The sequence below is a fragment of the Anopheles moucheti genome, chromosome 2 (assembly GCF_943734755.1).
Source record: "Anopheles moucheti chromosome 2, idAnoMoucSN_F20_07, whole genome shotgun sequence".
Classification (NCBI taxonomy): domain Eukaryota; kingdom Metazoa; phylum Arthropoda; class Insecta; order Diptera; family Culicidae; genus Anopheles; species Anopheles moucheti.
In genome coordinates, this window is record NC_069140.1 from 22,458,486 (window position 1) to 22,482,433 (window position 23,948).

The window sequence follows — 23,948 nt, forward strand, 5'->3', positions numbered from 1 at the left end:
AATATAAACAAAAACCCAATTTCCACCATGTTTTCCGTGCGGCAGAAGAGGAGAGTGAACCGGAAGGACCTAAAGCTCCGTTTGGTGCTACGGAGTGGCTGAGCCTGCGTAGTAAATATCCTCGCCGGGCACGACGGTGCACAACGCGAAACCGCCAATCTACCGGCCGGTAAAACCGTGGTCTGACCTTGACGTGCCATGCACAGGCATATTACGAAGTTTATCGAAAGCACCCAATGCTGCGGTTTTTGGATGATTTTGGGCATATCTTCGCGTGTTGGTACTTCTTCTGGAATAGAAAAAAAACATTTCGAGCAAATAGGAACCAAACTGAAGATTTGTTTTTCTTTCGTTTCTGATCGATCAATCGATCGGTGCTGAATGACGTTTTCCGAAAGCTCCCACGGTCATTTTCCATTTTGTCAATATGGCGTCCGGTGTGCCATTGCCGGCTCAACATTCGTGTTTCATATTCCTCACACTGCCCACTGCTTCTGATGCACCCCATGCTCATCATCATCCCCCCATAAACATCAGCTGGTGACGAGAGAGCGAAAGAGAGTGAACCGAACTGAAACCGAGAGAGGCGAATTTTCCCGGCCGGTGAAAAATAAAAATACACTTTCTTCCATTTTGTGTTGATGGATTATTTTTCTTCACTAACATCTTCTCCCGGGCGGACAGGTTGGGGGGGGAGGACCGTCCATGGCTTCACCCGACCGGTTGCTTCCCTGAGGGTTTGTGTTTTTTTTTTTTTGAAACGACACTCTCACCGCTCTGGGAAATCGCGTTCTCGTCTGCGTGGACTGTGTGTGGAGAAAAACCGGAAGCTTCCACAGCTGCTTTCCATTCCATGCAATACAACTACCGTGAGAAGTGAAGCTTTCGGCTCGGCATCGCAAATCAAATCAAAAGCTCTCTACAGTAGCTTCCACGCGCTCTCTCTCTCTCTCTTTTCTAGCTTTTTCTCTCCCTATCCCTCTCCCTCTCCCACTCTCGCTCTTATCATTTTATTTTCTCCATTCGAACGATCTTGCGCAGTACCATTTTCCGGACCGGCCGGGACCGAGAAAAAACAACAATACAACCAGCTCCGAAAGCTCCCGGAGGGGGCGGAAGTAAGAGGAGGGGGGTAGGGAATGGAGTTTTCCGCCTTTCCGGCAACATGCGGCCCTCGCACGCGGTCTGTCGCCACACACAACACTCGGTAGGACGTCGCGAGGCACTGTGTCACCTGGAGCATTTCCCGGAACCAGCCTCGGAGGGGTTTTCTTGTTTTTCTTCTTCGCATCATGCACGGAAGGGGGCTGGTGTGGAGGGGAAGAGGGGGGAGGGAAAGGACCGCCAGCGGAAACCGGCGACGTCCGTCTAGGCGAATGTGAATGTGGCAATGGTGGAAACATTGGAAACAGAGCCCTGAGAGAACATTTCCCATTCCGGAGTGAGTGTGGCTGTGCTCGGAAAAGTCACACGACGGTGTCTCTGGGATTTTCTGTTGTTGCTGTTGATGCGTTTTATCTGCCCAACCGCTGCTTTTCGGAGGCTATCTGGTAGCAACCGTTCGTTGGTTCGTTCGCTCGTGCGTTCGTACATTTCTTCGCTCAGCGGCGTTTCCAGTATCCGCCATAGCGCGCACGCCAGTACTACGCAAGCTGGTCCGGTGTAGGAAAACGCTACGAAATTTCGCCTCGTTTTTTTTTCATTCCTGTTTGGCCAGCCTTGTCCGCGTGTGTGCCAATTCACCAACCGGGGTTTTTTTTTTGCGAAATCGCAATCGTCCGGTTAAGCGGGAACCCCAACCGGGAAGGTGACGACACCAAAAGGTCACAAGGTTACTGCTAGCTGTGCCCCACTCTGAGCATCGAATAATAATAAGAACGAACAGGCACTGCGTTCACACATCCGGTAGTGGGTGGATGGGTTACGAATCCTCCCCCTCGACGACCGGAGTGTGCCAGTTGGGTCCAAGAATCAGAAATGAATTTCCGGTGAACGTGAACACTGAACATTAGGCGGTTTGTTCGAATTATTGTGACTGTCTAGGGGTGAGTTGCTGCAGGGGTTTTGACACAGTGCTATCAGCAACAGGACCGGTAGCAAGTGCCATTAATTTTAGGTGCAATTCCAACCCCAACCCCTGACTGATACAGTGATCATGTGAGAAGGTGTTTGGGGCGGATTTTTTGAATGATTTGTTCCACAAGTGAAAGAGAGAGTGACTGATCGATACTGAAGTGCGAAAATCGGGCAATGAAGCTGTAAACCATCCCATTTTGCTATCCCCGCAAACATCGGTTCCGGGTTCTCGGTGGACTGATCCGCGGACGCGACCGTACACCGTCGTAACACCCGGGCGCTGGAAATTATGTGCGTGGAGCGCCGATATCCTCCGGCCAAGTGCAAAACCGTGCGAACGTAGAGTCTAAACCCACCAGTGCGACACACCAGTCCAAACCGGAGCCCCCGGGGCCGGGGGCGCTCGGGCGGTTATATGTGGGGCGAGGTGCTGTACGGTGCGGGTCATCAGTACGACACAGCGTTACTGCCAGCGTTAGTGCGACAGCGGCCGTTCGGCGGCCTGTGGCCCCCGGAAGAGCCACCAACAGCGCGGTCAGCAAGAAAGCGACCGAGGGGCAGTACGACGTCGGGGGCGGTAGCCCACGGTAGGCGCCCGGAAGCGGCGACCCTCGGGGTCGGTGTCGGTGTCGGTGCCGGCAGCTACGGTTTCTGCCCGACGACACCAGCAACAGCGGGGCTTATGCAAGGAGTGCTGCCAAAGACCGTAAGCATTACGAATTTTCGCGAAGAACTTCCCGCTGACGGGACACGGGATACGGGAAGAGACCCCCATGCCAAGATGGACATTTTATTGCTTGTTGCGTTAGGGCGAAGCAGGTTTTCCTGGTGGAGGAAAACAATCCTTCTTTCTTTAATGGCCCATTAAGTGCAGTATTAATTGTAGCATTAGTTGAGGCCGAACATTGCAGGAATTCTCCACCCAGAAAGTCATCCATTTCATCTTCTAACATTCAACTCTTAAACATATCCATTCCCGATCCTGGGGCTGTAAGATGGGCATGCTCCTAGGTCAGGTGTAAAACCACAAATTGGGAACATTCTTGACAGAGTTAGACAAAGAGAGACGGAGAGCAAATGGTTCCATGGCAAAGTTTCCAGGTTGAGAGATGTGAACGTTGCCGAGAGCTTCCCAAATGTGTGTTAATATCTACGCATCACTCAAGATGGTCACGCCAAAGAACGGCAGCACAGGCAAAAGCTTACCCGTTGTAACGCTCTCACAGGTATCTTTGCAAAACCCCCAAGAAAACTCTTCCCCAATGGAAGAGCTTTTCCAAGCTCGTACACTTCGTTTTTCTCTCGCCTTTCTCTCGGCATTCCTCACTGTCTCACTGGCTCGATGCCTTTTTTTTTTGCGCCACCGAATTCAAAGTCATCAGGACACCGAGCTTCCAAAGCCAACCGCAAGGAATTCTACATTGCGTTACAAAGTTCTCGCTCCGGTCGGTGTGCACGGGTTTTGGCCCATTCTCGCACGGCGTGAGAACTGTGTTAGTGGTGCGAATGTGTTCCCCGAGAGCGTTATTCGCGAAAATGCGGAAGGATATTCGGCCGTCTCCTTCGCGCGCACAGAGCGCCGTGAATGTTTGGTCACGCTTGTGCTGGAATTTGGCCCAGTGAGAAAAACCTTTGCCGGCAAAACACACGGATGAAGCTACCCACACCAATGCACAATGCCAGAAAGGACTTCGCCATTTTCAATATCGAGAGAGAGAGAAAGAGAGGGAGCGAGAGGGAGAGAAATACATCGATATACTGACTATTCTTTCGCTAATGGTTCGGTATCATAGTTTGGTTTTGCCACCTGCGCAATCATCTGCGGATGGTGAGGCCAACGCCAAAACTAGGTTTCGGGATCACGGGAGCAAATCTCCCGGCATCTTACTCGGTTCGGCAGGAGCGCATTTGTGTACGCGTGTGTGTGTGTGCAACATACTAGACCTGCACTATTATGTCACCGTGTAACGAACATCATGGCCATCACTACCACTGGGAAAAAACGACGCCATTCGGTGGTACACGAACGAGATTCGTGCTTGTCCTACTAGAAGTTTGCAATGGAAAATGTGTCTGTGTGAAGTAATGCAACAAAATTGCGCACCGGTAACCGGCGAACCTGGTCAACAATTGTTCAAACATAACAAAACTATTTACCATTGTTTATTATATTATATTATTATACTATATAATATGTTTATATTATATTATTGATATACTGTCACTGACTCTACTTGTACTACTGATTTCTACTGATTTCAGCGAGTTATAAGACACGTTTACATCTTCTTCAGAACATTACATAGAATTTTACTAAAAAACAATTACAATCGTGTTGGGTAAACCCGTATCTAAATTCTTTAGAAAGTACCGAAAAAGTTGCTTAACAAACAAAAAACTGCAAGCGTCGTTTCAATGGGATGCGTTACATGGCGTTACACTCGCACGCTAACCTAACTTACTTTGTTGCACGCCAACTGCGCGCGCTCGAATTTCCCTCCCTTCGTTCGTGGAAATTGTTTTCCTTGTACATAGAAACCCTTCTGCTTGTCCATCACCCCTGCACCGCACTGGTACCTTATCTCGCAGGGAACATGTTCCCGCGGGAAGTGAAAATCGATTTTTCTCCTCTCTCTCTCTCGCACTCTCTCTCACACACACTCCTCGGGCATCCAGTTTCCAACCATCCAGCCGAAAAACCCCTGATTACATTATTTACTTTCTCTCGGGCCGGTGTGCGTGCGTGTGCTATACGAGCTCGCTGGCCACCGGACGGGAGTGAAGAAATTTCCGCAGAAGCATGTTTACATGCCGGCTTTAGCACATCGGTACTGATACGCGCCGAGGCATGATTCGAATTTCGGGAGCCCATGTTTTGTTATTGTAACTGGTAGGGAACGAGCTGCTAGCTAGCTGCACACGAAGCAAACTGTTGGCTGGCGGTGATGAATTAGAGTCGAGATGAAGGAAGCCCGCTTGGGGAGGTGCGTAGAATCGCAATTTTGGCAAGTCTTTTTCCTTTTTCTTTTCGCTATGTCTCATGCCCATCGTTCCAGCCCATCGCCAATGGTAATGCCCAATATTTTGTGCTCCATTGCGCGACAAAAGACCCACTAGATTATACCTTTTTGAGGGACTTCTTCCTCTCTTTTTTCGCAGGCTATTTCGAAACGTCTAATGGTGTTGCATGGAGGAACGACCAACGGTGGGCCTTCGGGTTCATTAATTGTCGTAACTGCTTCCCACTGTTGTTCCATCCAAAATTTAGGAAGGAGTTTGCCCAATCCGACACAAAACCTCCCATCCAGTATCAAATTTCTCCGGCACGCTTTTCACTTTTCAATATTGAATTAGTAGGCAACCGTTACCGTGCGCTAATGATGTCACGGCCACGGGATGTATCGAATGAATTCACACATGCGAACATTTAACGACAAAAGGTGACACAGCCCATCAAATGGAGCACATTATTTGACGTGGGGGAAATAAATACACCACTCCATTTAATGGGATTAACGTCGAGAGCGACGAAACGAAATCTTTCAAATGCTGTGCCGAAAATCACTCAAAAAGAAGTAATATAAACGCGTAAGATAAACGGGCCCCTCAAGCAAAGGGTGTTAGTCTAATTATAGAACTTTCCTTCAAAACATTTAATTATGACCCTTGGACAGAACACACCCACACACCAAGGCCCCGGCAAAGCCTTGAAAGCCTCATGCTTATGTATTTTTCTGGTACAAGGACAATCGCAATCGATCCGAAGTCGAGCAGAGGGTTAGAACTCGTTGGATAATTGCTTCATTAAAAAATGAGTGCCCGATCGCAACGGACGACACCGCCAATGGTAACAAAAAACATTTGCGAAAGCGTACAGTGTTGTGGGAAACTTCAAACGAATGATCTGCTCGTCTCGCCATGGGAGAGCTCGCCGGTGTGATGCATGCAATTAGTTATTATGTCAATGGACAGGCGGAACCTAGCGCGACAGTCGAGGCCGGGTCGAGCAGGACTTTACGGAGGATCGGTTTAAGTAGAAACCACGCCACGTTAATTAGTATGGAACGCAATGCTGTACGGCCACAGCGTGTGTACTTTCTGCCTGTTCATCAGTAAGCCAGTATATAAACAGGTAAACACGGTCCACTCACCCGTTTCCACTTGAGGCCGGCACCTGTGCTGTGCGGATAAGGAATATGGCTTCTCGTGAATTTTATCACTTTAGCTGCTATTCATGCAAGCGCTTACCGGGCGAACATTGGCGCAACTTTCTTTTGAACTAGCCAGCATCGTACCATCCTTCTTGCGTAGCTGCTTGCTGTAAAAGGGGCCTGCGGAATATCCTTTTACGCCCGAGCCTGGCGGAATAGTACAAGGGATTAGCAACATTGACCAGGCTAGCGTATGAAAACGACGTTACTATTATTGGACCACCATTTTTTTACCGAGCTGCGAAAAGGGATGCCCACCCCGTATGCTTCCCCATCCTTCTTTACCACCACGAGTTCTACGCGCATCTAGAAAGTAGGTCAACGGAACCACCGGAGTGTGGAACAAAAAATAAAACTTAGCCAGTTACGTTACTTGGGTACCGAAAATTCTGCACCCATTTTCCCGATCCCCCCTGAAAGTGTCAGCAAAGGGTGGAGGGAAAAAACAAAACACGGTAGGCACGATGGAAAACCTGCATTCGATGGCCTCATTACACAGTAACACAATTTAAGTGCAGTGCCAACCACACAAAATGGCCGTACATGTGCATCCATTTTGTGTCGCTTGGCAAAAGGGACGCGGGAATGTGAAGCAAACAAAAAAAATGCACCAACACGCACACGCTGGACACGAGTTTTGGCTGCCCAACAAGGCATCGTAGCTGACCCATATTTGTGGCCCCCATCCGTTTAGGGCCCTTTAGGGCCTGCCCAATACAAACGAAACCATTGCAAATTGAGCGAGCAGTTTGTTGCCGAATTCTTTGTTTTGTTCTGTAACGATCACCCGCCTAGATGGTATCTGCTGCCAGTGATAAAGGCGTTACCATGGTCCAACTACAAATGGGGGAACCCTTTTTTTTTCTTTGGTAGACTCCCTGTTTGCAAGCGTGTGAGGAAGGAAATTAGGTCAACCGTAAAAGGGATGTCCGCGCGGCAAAAAAAGATAAGCCAATATCTTCACTCTCCGGGGAGTGAAATGTTTCTACGATTGGAAGCTTCAATTGGCGAGTTTCGAGCCGTGGGCAAAATCTTTAAAATCTACCATTTGAGCGGTAAGGATCCATCCAATCGTGTTTGATGGAAACCTTTTGGTTAGCGAAGCGTTACCCAAACGGTTACGGTCGTTTTCCTTCCGGCGGTGGTTTTCCTTCGAGCACTGGACGAAGCGTTCCCAAAAGCAGGTCAACGCAACCGTAGAACTAACGGTACGTAAACACCAGAACTACGGCCATGTTGCGTTAGGACATAAATATGCGTGGTCGTCGCAGGAGAAACACATCGCACTTCTCGCAAGCGTGCGCGGGGCTGGGAAAATTCTTCATGCTAATAGAAATTAAGCAAAACACAAGAAAGCCAACAAAACCACACCAAACTCACTGATCACGAAACTAATCGCAAAGAAAAACATACCACCACCCCTCCCAGAAAATCAACTTCCCTCTCCACCTCCGGGTGGTTCGATGAAATATAAGGCTTTCGATAAGGATAAGCGTTCGAAGCCCTGCAAATCCCAAGGGTATTGGGGCAAAAGTGGGAAGATATTTCACACCGCTCGGAAGGCGTTTTGTGCTCCAGCGGCCCAGCACCAACCCCGCAAAGCCCGTCAAATTATAAACAAAAACAAATTTTCGGTAAGTTCCCGGTGTACATAACACGGGAGGGAGAAGTGGGACTGTTGGTGGAACTCACAATACACCAACACATCGGCTCTGCAGTCCCTTTTACAATGTACAAACGCTGCCGAAAAGTAGGTCAATCGATAACGCAAAAAAAAGAACCACACCGGGAATGGTTGAAATGGTACCGTTCCTGCAGGATAACCCAAACCGCCATTTCGTGCGCGACATCTTTGGTTCGTTATCGCTGGCGAGAAGATCGCACTCGCCGCCTGGCGCCCATACGGTACCGGTACCTTTGTTTACGAACCTTCGCCGAATCTTCCCGCATACACAGAGAGAGAGAGAGAGAGAATGGTAGCAGTACCGGCCGGAAAATTCGAGCAAAACTCCACACCGAACTCCGAAAAACTCCGTGGTAGCGGCTACCACGTACATAGTACCGTGGGCCCTGCGCAATATTTACCATCACCCAACAGATGGTACGGAACCAAAACATGGCTGACCCGACAACGGTGACGCATGAGCACGAAACGCCCTGTCCGAAGGGCGAACGAGGTTTGAAGAGGAGTTTCTGGGAGGGGAGAAGAGAATCACTTCTTGCCAGAGCAATCATCAACCCAACAGCACTGGACCGAGCACCGAGTTTTCCCGGCCGGCGCTACTGCCGGTGCACGGGTTTTCCATTCAGCCCTTGGGAGGGGGTGAACCCCTGGAAGGGGGTGGTGGGGTGAGTTTTGTGTACATGTCGTACATAAAATGTCAATGTAATGGCGTTTACTACCACCGACCAATATTGATCACACACACGGGTTTTAACCCCCCCACGGGGTGTGAAAAGCAAAATTCCACCCCCCCACCCCACCCCCCGTTACGCGTTACCGGGCAGTGGGAAAAGCGCGCGCAATTTATTGGACGCGATTTCCCACACTAACACCACCATCCGGTTAGCGGTAGTGGTGAATGCGCCTGCAGGAAGAATCGGGACTCGCCACAAAAACGACCACACACACACACACACACACACATGTACGGGCCTGTGCAGTGGGTCACCAGGACGCAGGATGCTCTCTGGACCAGCGGTGAGAGCACAGCGAATGGCACTCCGGCACACTCTCGTTCGCACCAACGCATCAGGTTTGTGTGTGCGGCGTGTAGAATATGTATTACATTGTAGCCCGGTTTCGGTGGCTTATGTACCCACTGGTGGTGTTCCTGAGGGATCCCATATGTACTGGTCGGGTACGGCCGGGTGGAGAAGCCACGAGAAGACCCACGACACCCACCCGGTGCGGCTGGGGAAATTCTTGGTACGGAAAATAAGGGCCTTTCCTCCACCCTCCACGAATGGCGGGTGGGAAAATGTGCCCACAGCACAGGAACCGGAAGAAATGTTGGTATTTTTTTTTTCACATGTATTTGTTCCTTGTGGCAAAGTTTCGGAGTGTTCCCGACGTTAGCGAATTTACCGTCCGATGCTGGCGAAGTAAACAATGTAACGCACCGTAAACAAGCCGCTCGCAAGGCGTGGAGGACGTGTATATGGGACGAGCGTGCGGGTGTATTAGTGCGGATGGGGCCGAACGGTGCTCGTTACAGCTCGCTGGTCGCCCCGGAGTATGTAAAGCGCACCCACCTTCCGCCCATACCGCCCCTTTCCCTGGAACCCAAAACTAGGTCACCCCGAAAGCAAAATAACGCTATCGGAGCGGCAAACGAAAAAAGTACCCCCTCCCCCCCTCGCGAAAGGTTGGGTGAGGTGAAAATTCGCATCCATTCCGGCACACCCGGGGTGAGGCAGATCCGGTTCCGGTCGTGGGTTAGGCAAAAGAGGGGGGCCCATAACGCCTAGTAACGCTCTTTCGGCAACCCGAACGGATGGAAAGGGAAAGGGAAGAGGAAAGGAAAGAGAGGAAGCTGTGGGAGGTGCCGAATGGTGCCGAGAATAAAAAAAAACAGCCCCGAGCGGGCAAAACGCGGCGAAACGCAGCGGCCACGACCGTTTCTGTAACGCGACCCGCCAGTAACGCGACGCTACGCAAGCGGCAACGACGCAGCTACGGCGAAGCTGCGTCACAGAATAAAACATTTCACTTTTTCTTCAAGGGTGTGTGTGTGTGTGTTGTGAGGATAACAAGGCGTAAAAGGGGGCCGTACCGGAGCAGGGTGAAAACGGCTAGATAAAACGTGACCATACTTGGTTGGGCAGCCATGGCCAGTGGCCAAGTGCTAATGTCGCGCTCCTGTGTCGCCCGCAGGACGCAAGTGTTCAAACCGAAAGTGCGAAATGTAAGACTTTCCACCGACAGTGCACAGCAACATGCGGTGTTGATGTTGTATCCGTTCGGGTTTCCTCTTTGTGCTGACCTTACGCTCCCATTTACTCGTCGTGCCTTGAAATGTTGGGAGTTGTGTTACTATCCTTCCTTTTTGACTAAAAATCCGCTCTCCGCTTGCTTCTTACAGGTCAGTCAGCGAATTTTCAAATGCACCTGGAAAGGTTGTGGCGTCATCTATACTACATGTCCCGAAATCACACAACACATTAGGAACGCACATCTTGGGTAAGTAAGCGAAATTGGACGAAGCGTCGGAACTCGTGCTAATGGAAACAAACAATGTGTTGGTGGCGGCCAGAACGCAACAGAGACGAATGCGCGTTAATTTATTACCTTTTCTTCTCCCCCCCCCCCCCCACACCCTCCCCTTCCTCACCACGCCACGTAGCCCTCGTAAGCCGAACGAGTACAGCGACGAGGAGGATTTCTTCTTCACCGAAACCGAGGATGAGAGCGACGAGAGCGCGCCGAATCCACCCTCGCCACCGACGCTGAGCCATCGCGACATGGCACGACCCCCGCACGAGGATCCCGAATATCAGCGCCAGATCGTTGGCAACTACCGGCAGGGGTTGCTCTCGCAATCGCAGGCCCTCCAGCAGCAGGCCGCCCAACAGCAGCAGCAGCAGCAGCAACAGCATCAAGCGCAACAGCAGATCGCCTCGATCAAGCCACCGCTACCGGCCGGCCTGACGGTGGCGGCACTGAGCGGCACCAACGGCACCACGTCCAGCAATGGTGCCGGCTCAAACGGTAACAGCAGCAACAGCAACGGTAGCAGCAGTAGCAATGGTGCGGTCAATCCACACAGCAGCGTATCACCGCTGATCCATCACAATTACACCTGGTCCCAGGTGAGCCCGGTAAGTAGCGTAACGGCATCGCCCTGCATTTTGGTGTGTGGTTTACTCACGGTGCCTTTTTTCCCTCTCTCTCTCTTCTTTTGATAAAAGACGTCACCCCAGAAGCACGTACGACTATCGCCCCGTCCGTCGGCATCGTATCCGTATCCGTCGCCGAACTACCAGCATCACTACCAGGCGCAGGCCGCCCAGCAGCAGCAGCAGCACCATCAGCAGCAGCTCGGTCACATCCAGCTGTCGCCGGGCGGTGCGAGCAGCGGTGCCAACAACGGGACGGCCGCCTACCACCAGCTGCTGGCCGGTGCGGCCGGTGCGTCCGGTGCGATCGCGCTCGGCTCGTACAGTACCAGCCCGAGCTCGAGCGGTGGCGGCAGCAGCGTGGGCAGTGCGGGCAGCGGCCAGCACCGGTCGCCGGTGTCACCGAACCGGAGGACGCGCGGTGAGAACAAGAAATGCCGCAAGGTGTACGGCATGGACCACAAGGACCAGTGGTGCACCCAGTGCAAGTGGAAGAAGGCTTGCAGCCGGTTCGGCGACTGATCCAAGCCGTCCGCCGGCCACCGCAAAGCAGCAGCAGCAGCAACACCACCGAACAGTAGCAGCAGCGCCAAGTTGCCACCGCCGGCCGTTGGGCCGGGTGGCGCACTGCCGGGAGTCGCCGCCCCGTCTACTTCGCCATCGTCTTCACAGTCGCTGTGGATATCGTCGTCGTCGTCGTCGTCGTCGTCGTCATCCTCCTCCTCCTCTTCCTCATCGTCGTCCTGCTCGCCGTCGTCCGCGGTCGCGATGGTCAAACAGGTGATCCAGCTGCCGTCGCAACCGCTCCAACTGCAGCCGGCCGCACCATCGTCGCTGCTCCTACACAACCAGCACAGCCAGCAGCAGCCGCAACCGCACCGTTTCAGTGTGCAGTACGCACAACCGCAGCAACCACGTCCACGCGCACCGGGCATGGCGGTGGTTTGATGTGACGGCGGTCACACCTAGCCGTGGAGCCGCCTAACGCCGAACTCCACCCGGAATTGCACTTAACCGTTGGACGCTGATGGAACGTACCGAACTTCCCGCCAACTTTCAAGTCTGCCGACAAACTCACCAGGCGCCACCGCTCATCGGCGATATCGGAAGCATCGCAAAACCGTAAGTAACCGATAGACCGAAGCAAAAACATCCCCGTAGTGTAATATGTAAGACTAAAAATTGTGACCCGAAGGCAAATAAGGACGAACGGTTCAGTTACAAGGCAGTGGCGCATCCATAAGGAGAAAAAAAAAACAAAATGGAGAGTTGAGGAAAAAAAGAACAACACACAATTACTAGAAGATCTTAACAAACAAAACGAAATACGAAAACCACAAGACATCAAAGGCTGATTTAGTTTTAACATGCGGATTAAACCAGAGTAAAAAAAATCCAGACATACAATCTTAAGCCGAACCGAACTGGGTGATAACGAACTGGCAGAAATACGATCGTGACGGTACTGAAGTTATTGACAAAACAAAAGAAAGGTGGAAAAAAATGAAACAGATCGATATTATCAGCGAATGAACGTCACTCGCATGGAGGTGCTTTTGGTGCATGGGCAGCAACCATCCAGTGAACCATCCCTTCAGCGGCTGAACTGAAACAATCTTTACGACAACACGATATCTATAATACCGTCCGTTACAAAACCAATCCCCTGACCCAATCTGACGATCCAGAGGCGATCACCAGAGCGATCCGGGGAAGCGTCAATGAAAGGATCGGTTTGCCGGTTGGATGATCGCCGGTAGAGCGATCTGCGCCACAAATGACCGGGCGCCTCCATCGACGGTTCATTCCAAATGCCAGATTCGGTTCGAATGATCTCGACCCGACGTACACACGTTAAACCGAAGCCGGGGGTTTTTGCTTAAGGGGGTTTGAATTAAACGGGGTTAATACATATTACCGCACCCAAAAAAGATCTGTAGACGAGCGTTCCAAGGAAAAACAAAAGTCGTGCAAAACAAAACAAAAAAAACAGAGGAGCAAACGAGAAAATTTAAAACCACTGCCAATAAGTTAAATAAAATGTCGACGAGCGAGAGAGAGAAAAAGAAAAAGAAATGTCAAAATGATAAAAGAAGACAAAAAACATACACACATACACACAAATTCCGTCACCGTTCCGTTGCAAATGCGAAACGCGCAGGATGTGAGAGTGAACTGGAGCTGCTGGATGTGAGTTGCATATGGTGCGATCAAGAAGAAACAAAAGTGAAAAAGAGAAGGCCGCCAAAGCGTGCCAGAAAGGGGTCGAAAAAGAAAGGCATTGGAAGACGCATACATATATGTTACGGTGGTGCGAGGCGGGAAGATGTGTGCGTGAACGGATGAACAGCTGACGAAAACACAGGTAGCATGAATAGGTAAGGCTTAAGTAAGCGATACACGATAAACAAAAACAAAACAAAAAACCCGCAACTAAACACAAGTAAACCGTATAAACGTAATTCGTAAACCGTAAGTTCTACTGCAAGCGAAACAAGCAAAAAAAAACAAAACAAAAAAATAAGCAAATTCTGTCTATGTGTAATAGGAGGTATAAGTACGAGTGACGATGCGACTGTAAGCGAAGCATCCAAAGCGCACGGGGCAGAAAAGCATTAAGAGGAGGCGTAAATGTGTGCACGATTACCGGAAACCGGGAGATCAGATACCAGGTCGCGTTGGTGTTGGAGACGATCACTAGCAGGGGCACCGATACACTGACAGCAAGCTAAAACTCCTATTTACCATTATACGCAAGCACTAAAAACTACTAAAAACACTCACACACTTACACCACGATACATGCGTACGTACCGTACAGGTTATAGGCGCGCCAGGAAGAGTGAGTGACTGAGTGACCGATGGACTTTTCATTATCCTTCCACCGCATCCTCACGCGTTTCCCCGTTTCGAGTCGTTGCGAGGGCGAAGTGCGTGATACTCCTTCGCCGCATTCGCTGGTGATATATAAGACAGGCCTGTCCGGTTGTCTTTCGATTTATTAAAATTTTAATGCGCGGCAAACGGTGATGAACCTCAACACGTGGTTCGTGGTTGCTATTTATTTTCTTTATTTTGCGGGATCGTTGCAATTCATCGTTACCTGTCGAACGAAACACAACATGTGGATTACGGGGAACTGAAAGTGTGGAATTTTTTAAACCAGCACGCCCCTGATTATGTGCCGGTAGGTTTTTAAAACGTACCGGCAAGTAATGTGATAAACCCTGGGGTCCGTTCCGCACTCGGGGTGGGAAATGAGGGAAGGAAAACGGTGTTTCTTGTTCATTGCTTATCGTTCGCCATTATTTATTAGGCAATCGATCGATACCTACTCGATCGTGCGTGTCCTTAACCTTCTGTTCTGTTAGGTGCGGACTGTTTGTTGTGTCTTCTCTATTCTCTCGGGGGAGATGGGAATCGGTGCGATAAAGAAAAAAACAACTGTTTTTCACCCAACGACCCGCTTTGGGGTGAGGGTAAAGTTTCGCAAGTGTTGTTTCGCTTCAATGCAATGGTTTTGTGTTGTGTTAAGGATCACGCCACGATTTTTTGTTGTACTATTGTACACACCACCCAGTTGCTTCGTGAAATGTGTGATGGAATTTCAAAACAAAAAAAAAACAAAAAACAAAACAAAAGCAAGGCATTATGGTGGACAGACGGGATGCAACATTACAGTGGCACAGGGTAAAAGATACGCAATTTTGCAACTGATGATCTCTATAAAACTGTTCATTTTTTGTTTGTTTGTTCGTGCGCTCCATACATTTAATTGTATATTTATAAATAAATATTTTTATTCGTATCACTGTTTCCGTGTTGTCGCGTGTTGCATCTGTCCGTTTTGTCCGGTCGATCCTGTTGCATACCCACTTTGCCACAATCGAACCGTTGTGTGGGTGTTTTATTTATTTTTTTGTGACTGTTTATTGTTGAACAAGCTGGCAATTAAATTTTCCGTACCTCCATGCTTCGCAAAACATTCGTCTCCATGGAGCTACAGTGGGTTGTTCAAGTGCAAAAGAGTGAAAAAGAGAAAGAGAGAGAGATAACACCTAAACACCAATGAACCGACAGCGTGTGTCACCCGAAAACCAAGCCGGGCTCATTCGGGGTAAGTTGGGTGTACTGCGAACGCATATATACGCATATACGCATTACATTACTACTCTATCGTCCAACAAGCCAATCTATCGCAAGCAAAGAAAAGCAATTCGTGCGCGTAAGCAGGGACTGAACAGTGGAATAAAATTAAGTCAAACTAAGCAAATAAATGTGGACGCCCCGGAGGGGGTAGAGTGCAAACTCCCGGCAATAAACACTCCCCCTTTCGTTTTGCTTGAAAAGGGGGGGAAAGAGGGGCGAAAGATCTAATCCACTAACCAACCACTTACTTGTCATCGCACTCCTCGACTACTCTTGTTAATGACAATCGTGAGCAAATTGATAAGCAAATGCATTCGATCGAGGAGGGACAGGGGGAGAGAGGAAATTGTGGGCAAACACCCGAAAGGTGGAATTTTCGGCAGTTAGTTATCGTTTTGACTATGTGACTGTGTGTTTGGTTGATCATCGGCCCCAACGCCGCAAGGTTTCGATCAAAACGATCGCCGAGTCGCGGTGTTGTGCCGATGCTTCACGAATTCCTTGCTGTGCCGCTTAAGCTCGCCACTATTTTAGAGCACAAATTCCACCGGGAAAGTAAACGAACTATAATTCTGAACGGGGGTATGCACCACGGAAAGGGACGGGTGAATGGTGCGCAAGACGTGGAGGGGAAACTATTGGCGAGGTACGGGGCAAACGAGAACAAAAAAGGTACGCGGTATGTAATGGAATGATTGTATTGAAAAGACTAAAATTTTTGCCTATTTACATGTACAAAACAAAACATCAATGGTTAAGTAATAGTAAACGGTAAGCCCGTCGCGTGGCAGACAAACGAAGCGAGGATGAAGATTCGCAGCATATTAGCATAAACTTAACCAACAAAACAAAAACAAACATACAACCAAAACATTACTACTTCTACTTTCAAATCACCTACCGCTTTTTTGTACGATATGATAACGAATGCTAATAGTTGCGGTGCATGGGCAGGTTCGCTGATCTTACGCGATCAGCGTTCCCCGAGAGCATGATAATATTCGCCCTTAAATCCATATATGGGCTAAACCAGCGGTTGCATGTATTTGATGTCCACATACTAAGGCGAGAAAGGATCAATTGATGCGTGTAAAACGTGTTTGTTCGGTGTGTAGTAGTGTCCGACCGTTTTAGGTGTAATTTTCCCTTTCCCGTTTTTTCGTGGTTGTTAGACATTCGAGACGGTTCGTGCTGGTGTACAAGAGAGCAAGACCCATACCCTTAACCCTTAATAGCGTGGATAGCTTATACGGGACGTTTTTAACACAATCCCTGAACGAATAAAGGCATCGGCGACGAACCCCTGTTTGTGAGGGTGTGCAGCATAATAAACTATTATCTAAATTATCTCACCAGCACCTCCCATCTTAACGACATACACGCACCCCCTCCGCCCACGGATTATCGCATTAAACCATTTTTAACACACACACACGCGTGCAAAGCAGAAGGATAATTGTGAGATAAAATTAACACAAAAACACACACTCCCATGAACAATGAACGATACATGAGCAGATGGAGACGATCTGTCGTGTACGGTGTGCAGCGGTTGAATAGCAAAAAAAAGGGAACTCGTTCGATATTGATCACACACCAATACTGGTAAAACAAATAGAGCAGGACGGCTTACTAGGCAGGCAAAGAAACGTAATACCGGCATATCCAAAGCGATGGTGGAAAAGAAGAAGGCAAAAGAAAGAGGCAGGACAAAGAAGATGAAAGTGGAACGAAAAAAAAGTGTAACATAAAACAAAACAAAATCAAACACACACCCACACTACCACACACAGCAAAAGGAGAAGAAAATATGGCGCATTATTACTGGGGTTACCGTACTTTTATTGTTTTAAAACTCTATTTTCTTGTTGTTTTATTAAGGCTTTTGCAGAGCAAAACGGTAGGCAATCGTGCATTATAAGATACAGAGCAAACAAACAAACAAAACTAACAAAATACAGCAACAACAAAAAAAAACAAACACACACACAAACACACACAATGCAGCAAAAACGGTAAGCATCAATGTGACAATTGTTGTACAGCAGGAGCAGCAGTAGTAGCAGTAAGTGCGATAAAACATGTAAGAGATAAGGTATCGGAACGAATCCCTAAGAAGTAATGAAAAAAATCATAAAAATAAAAGATAGCAAGATAGAGAGGATAAGAGAAAAGGAGGAGAAAGAGAAAAATTAAATAAGCAACAAAACAGTTAAAAAGATAAGAACATATAAGCAAACAAAACAAAAAAAAACAAACGAGTAGAAAAGAGAAGAAAAGGAAGGCAAGAAAAGAGAAGAGAGAAATGTAGAGACAACAGATGATTCACCCACCTTTTTTGCGGATAAGTTATTTGCGTTACGTTAGTGATCTGGTTAGGCGTTAGTTTTACTTACAAAACAAAACAAAACAAAAAAAAACATAACAACGCCGAAACAATGGCAAACAAAGCCAACACGCGCACGCGATTTGTTTGTTTCGTTTGTTTTTAGCTTGTTTAAGGATAATTTAATGTTATGCGGGCAGCAGGAAAAGCAGGAATAGAAAACCGAGAGAAAAAAGAACATTACTAAACTTACTAACATACACACAAATCACACGTACAGACGTATATACAAAAGAAAACCAACACCAACACACCGAAACGCTTTTCATCACCACCTTTTTTACTGTACCGTAAGCTTTAAGAGTTCTTTATTTTTTATTTGTTTTCTTATGTTTTTTTTGTTGCGTGGTTTTTAAACTCTACTCAAGATACGTATTTTATAGCACCGTTAAATTAACTTCTCATTCATTTATGTCTAGCTCGTATATATTTATATTTAAAGAGAAAACCTCCACACGTTGTGTCTTTCCTTCAGTACGCGAAACAAAATGGCGGTGATTTGATACATGCAGCTTTGCTGTGTGCACTGTTAAGTTACTCAAACACACACAAAACACAACTGATCGGTGCATTGGTTTGCATTCATCATCATTATTAGGAGTAGGAGCGTTTCGCGGCATGCGTGATAAATGTGTGTTCTATTTTTATGTCTGTTATCATCAACGTGCGTTTCGTAGTGCGTGCGTGCGACCGTTTGTTTGTGTGCTAGGATAAGACTTTGGTACGAGTACGGATGCGAAGAAAACAAAAAAAAAGGGACAAGCTATCGGGAAAAGGAATTCTCCACATCATCTTTGCCTCCCCCGCTCCCTCTCCCACCTTCCCGTTTTCCTTCCTGTCTCTAGCGGTAGTAGTAACAACACGCAACAACCTGCAAAATCACAAAACGAAACCTAAATGCCAAGGCCAATTATGTAACGATGAAGGTATCTCTGTAAAAGTTACGTTAGCACGATTTGCATAAGGTACATCCATAAGCTTCTTTCAACGCTTCGCTTTCCAACTGTCCTATTATTCTGTTTGTTTCGATTTCTCTGTTTCCTTCTTGTTTTCTGTTCTGACTTGTTTACTTCTTCTAATTTCATTTCGTTAGTATTTCTTATCACCTTTACTGCGTGATTGTTGCTTTTTTCTTTTACTTTCTTTGTATCTATCTTTTTACCTATTTTGTGCAAAAAAACACACACACAAACAATCTAGCTCGTTTAAGTGTTCGTTTTTACGGTTAGCATACTTTAACCGTAACCGCCCCCTTACCGTAGTGATAATTCGCGGGTAACAAACCACAAAAAAGCCACCCTTTGCTGTACAACAACCTGTCTATATTTGTTGAGTGGTGCGCAAGGGAAAAACCCTCCCACTCTATTTATCTGCCATTTATACCTAAGATTACGTTAGTTTACGCACCACTCGTATGATGCATTCGACTTTTGCTTTACATCTTTTGCTTGCTAGTTTCACTATACACCATAACCGGTGCCATCGGTTCGGCATTAGTGTTTGAAGGTTTATGGTGCAATTGTTTGCCTTTTACTATTGTCCCTATTCTTTCCTTTACGTTTTGTTCTGTTGTAATCGTAAGATCGCTCGAGCGTTACCTTCTTTTGCAATGCGCTTATTAACGCTGCATTAACGCATTAAATGACGCGACCGTACCATTTTGTAGGATATAGGATTAGTTGTAACACGAAACAAAAACCGAAACAATTATAGTGAGAATTATCGTTTTAATTTGCTTTTCTATTTTTCCTCCCCACCCCCCTCGTTATTCCATGTTCTTCACACCGAATTGCTTCTGTACTTCCTTCCCTTTCTTCTTCACCTTCGTTGAGTTAGTTCAGTTAAAGTAAGGTGAAAATGCAATGGATTGAAATTAAACCTAGAGCTAGTTACGGAAATGTTTTAAGTTAGTTCAATTTTACCCCTCAATCATTTCGCTCGCTGGTGATGGTTGAGATTAACATTAACAAATACCCGCACACTCACTCACAGCTATACACACACCCATATATATATACATATGCAACACTCAAGTATGCATACAAACAAAGCATATTAGTTATTAATTTAGTTAAATATTCTAGATTTATGTTTCATTACCTTCCGTGTTTTTTTTTTTTTTGTTTTGTCTCGTTATAAACATTTATTTATTTATTATACTCCCCCACAACCCCCAAATGGACACCATACTTTGCCGCAAGGACCTAAGATGTAGTGGGATATATAGAGATACTGGGCTGGGAACGGAACGGAAGCTTTGAGAAGAGATATATTTTTACTTTTAAGGCCAATAACACTAAAGACACAAACACACACGCAAGAGCACACCCGAAAGGATGAAATAGAAAGCAAAAGATGATGCAGCATAATCAACTTACCAGTACACCTTCCGAGATCTATATATATATATATATGTGTATGGAATGAAAGTATATATATACATACAATAAAACAAAATGCAAACAATCACAAAACATATAAAAGCAACAAAACGGAAACAGATGTAAAATATGTATACAAGCAGATGAACTAAAGAGAAGGAAAATGAATGAAGAGAACGCTACTGAAAAGGGTAAGGAAACGCAGAACACACTAAAACCACATGCGTATGTGACTGTACTAAAAATGTACTAAATTGTACTAAACTGTATAGGTTGTTACTGTTAGTGACAGTATTGTTTCGCGTGGCAAACATTTTAGTTTCGTTTGATAGTTTTGTTTTATGTTCGCTTTTTTTTTTCTTTTGGTTTAGTATTTGCCATCAATTCTTCAACTGCCTCCCCCCTTCCCTTTCCTCCCCTACCCACACCATTCGCATCTAGAGGTGCGGAATAAAGTGTGCGAAGAATATGAAATCCGATTGTACAAAATGCAAACACAAAACAAAACAACAAAAAAAAACATATAAGTGTGACTCTGTTGTGTAGCAGTAGTAGTCAGCCCGAAACAAGCAAACAAGCATACAAAACTGTATTAGCAGATACCCAACTGCAAGGTGTAAGGATGCAATGTGAAACCGCGCAGTTACAGTTACGTTGTCGATTCCGCTAGCGATAGCTGCCGGTAGATGATGTAGCCGGAAGCGAAGCGGCCAAGGACTGTAAAGTTGTAAATAGATAGCGTACCGAGTCAGCAGCTCGCTGCCACACGTTCGGCAATATTCGCCCGCTCTGCTTCGTTTTCGCTCGAGCATCCCGACACAGCATGGCGTTATGTCGTTTCCTTACCATTTTGTCGGCTATCACTGCATCACCTTCTCATACGTTTCGTTTAGTTTGCGTTTCCTTCACGGTAGCGAAAAGCTTGGGTTTAGGTTTTACATTTCCATAGTTTGATGGCCCATTGATACACCTTCTACCGAAACCACTGTTTAGAGTTTGCTTTTGCATAACGTAGGACAACAAGTTTCAAAACCCCAAACGGTACGGTTACAGGGCGGGACCCTCCTAGCGATGGAGCAATGAAACGAGAGTTAAACCAAAACAAACTGCAAACCAACTACAAATAGACAAGATGGAGAAGACGAAGGAGAAATAAACAAACAAACAAAAAAACAACTAACAAAAAAAAACAAACATACAAAAACAGAGATCGTACTATAGATTTTAAGTGTGCGCCCATCCGCAATGGGAAAAGCGATGGACAGATGAGAAGCTCACAAACTTTAAAACAGAAAACAAACAAAAAACACACACACACACAAATACACACAGAGGAAAAGTTTATAAAAAATATGCTAAACAGAGAAGGGTCGAATATGGGCGCAGTTGTGAAAGGCGAGAAATGAAACGATACGAAATAGGGGACAAGGTAAAAGATTTGTTTCGGAGCATCAGCATCATAACTATATAACACAAATACAAAAAACAAAATATTGTAGATGTGGATGTGCAGCGGTGTGAGGGTGAAGTTTGAAGAAAACTCCATGGCAATTGGCTTTTCAAACATTGAAACATTACACGTTGTTCAAAGCACCACGCGCTGGAAGAAATGTATGTGAAAGAAGAAGAACGGGAAGAAACAAACAAAACGACAAGGATAAGAAAAAAACACAACTTGAAGCCTTTTTGTTAATAATGTTTCAAAAACTTGAAGGGAATACTGAAAAAAAAACCCGTAAAATGTATGCAATATGCAAAAAACCATGCAAACAAGCAGATTGGTGGAAGCGACGTCAGGGAGAGCAAGATACAAAGGACAAACAAAACGTGAGACCGGTAAAGATTTCAGAAAGGACAAATTGACGAAGCTGAAACGCGAAAGTTGTGAGAACAGAGAAAGAGAAAGCAAGAGTAAAAGTGTAAAAGAGCGTTCAATGCAGGCGTTTGTTGTGCTCCTAAATGTGTTCGACTAAATTTAGGCAAATTTTCCCTATTCGGCCAACGCATAGTACGAGCGAACACTGAAATAAAAACAAACCAACTAACCAGCGCAGGAGAAACACCTCCTTCCGCTAGGATCACCAGGTAGTAGTGATGGTCGTGATTTGTCGCGCGATCGTCGGCTCTAAAGCTCTCACACATCGTTCACCATCAGCTTTGCCGAAAACAAAACACTGAGTGGTGCTCACTCAGCTCCATCGATCATACAATACACGAGCAAGAGGCGCATATGAATCGTAAACGCTTCGATCGATCATTATCCCATTATCCCATCCAGCCCGGGTCGAACAAATGTACTTGTGCAAAAACGGACATCAGGTTAAGTATCGAGATGTGGGGGGAGAGGGAGGGCGCGCGTCCAGTGCTCGTGTGGTATGTGCGTGTGTGGCGTGTGAGTGTGTGCGTCCTGTCTTGTTGGCGAAGGAAGCTACTTGTTGATACTGCTTGACTGCGTGTTACGTCATAACTTGTTTCCAATGTCCCTATTGTTCTGCTCTATCATCCATCTCTATTGACACCAACAATGTCCGTTTTTCCCCCTTGCAAACCACCTCGTTACCTCGGCTCGTTATTGTTAATATTCGCTGTTGCATTCTCGCCTTTCGGACAGCAGTTGTTTCACAGCAGTACAAACGCAAACGTAATGTTAAACCGTTTTCTAAAAACATCACCTCAAACACGAAAGACGAACAAACAAACAAACAAACAAACAAAATCAAAATTGAATGCACCTGCGTTGGGTGTAATTTGTTTGAACGCCCTTTAAGATACTTGTTCATTTGGCTAGTTTTGCTAGTACATATATAATTTTTAATTGTTTTGTTGTGGTTTTTCGTTGTTTTTTTTCGGTTTAACTTTGTATATTTATAAAAGCCAGTACAGCTCTTAGTACTTTTGTTATTGTTTGTAATATGTAGTTGATCAATGAAATGGATTAAAGTAAATCATCCACCCCAATTCGCCTCGGGGTCACCTTCCGTTGACGGTTGAGCTCGAAAGCAAACAATTACATTAAAAATGAAAAACGCCACACGTATCCCCCCACACACACACACGTACGCGGAGAAAGATAGTAAGAATGACTACTACGCAACACACTCGTACCCGCTTGCACACACTTGCGCGCATTCGATGCTTAGAGGGTTCGCAAACAGATGCGATGGAAGTAAAATAAAAACCAGCTCCCTAATATAGTTTTACAAACAACCACACACACGGGTTTGATTGATCAAGTGTGCAGAGATGAACGAACATTGTGAGGAAAAACAAGTGCTTGGGAAGAAACCCGACAATGTCGCATTCATAAGCGCAAAGAAATTCGTACTCGTATGTATGTGCGCGCGTGTAAAAGAAAATCTACACACGGCAAACCGAGAGCGAGAGAGAAAAAGAAGGAGAGAGAGAGAGAAGATACAAAACAACAAGCGACAAAAATCGGAGCGAAACAATGATCATAATGATGATGTTCAAATGCGATTTGAATGATTTTTTTTTCTAGTGTTAAGTAAATACAATATTATACATATTACAAATATATACACCGTATTAGATAAAGATAACACAAAAGGTGTTTTTTTCTTGTAAAAGTAACAAGAAACTTTCTGGTCCGAAATATCAACAAACCCTGTAATGTAACTCCGCTGAATATCGTTCGTTCGGGGGTTCGTCGCTTGATTTTATCTTTTTTTCTTGATTCCATCTTCATTGTAGATTTTTTCTACAAACCTTCTAATTTCGTACTCTATTTACAGTAATGGTAATGATGAATTTCTTTATTCTTAAAAGGAATTCTATTACACAACTGGATGGTAGAAGGTGCTACCCCAAAACATGTTGTCCGCGTAAGCCTCTATTGGGATGTCCTTTAAAACATCACTGACATTGTTCTGGATATTCTCAATCGAG

General features: G+C 46.3%; 1 protein-coding gene across 1 annotated transcript in view; it reads left to right on the plus strand.

Moving 5' to 3' along the window:
- Positions 1 to 17,868, plus strand: part of LOC128310442 (zinc finger protein 395) — a 90,818-nt gene extending 72,950 nt beyond the window's left edge. The window contains exons 5-7 of the mRNA XM_053047086.1: positions 10,373 to 10,470; positions 10,634 to 11,108; positions 11,199 to 17,868. Coding sequence (XP_052903046.1) covers positions 10,373 to 10,470; positions 10,634 to 11,108; positions 11,199 to 11,648 — 1,023 coding nt within the window. The 3' untranslated portion in view covers positions 11,649 to 17,868. The remainder of the gene's footprint in view (positions 1 to 10,372; positions 10,471 to 10,633; positions 11,109 to 11,198) is intronic.
- The last annotated feature ends 6,080 nt before the right edge of the window (positions 17,869 to 23,948 follow it).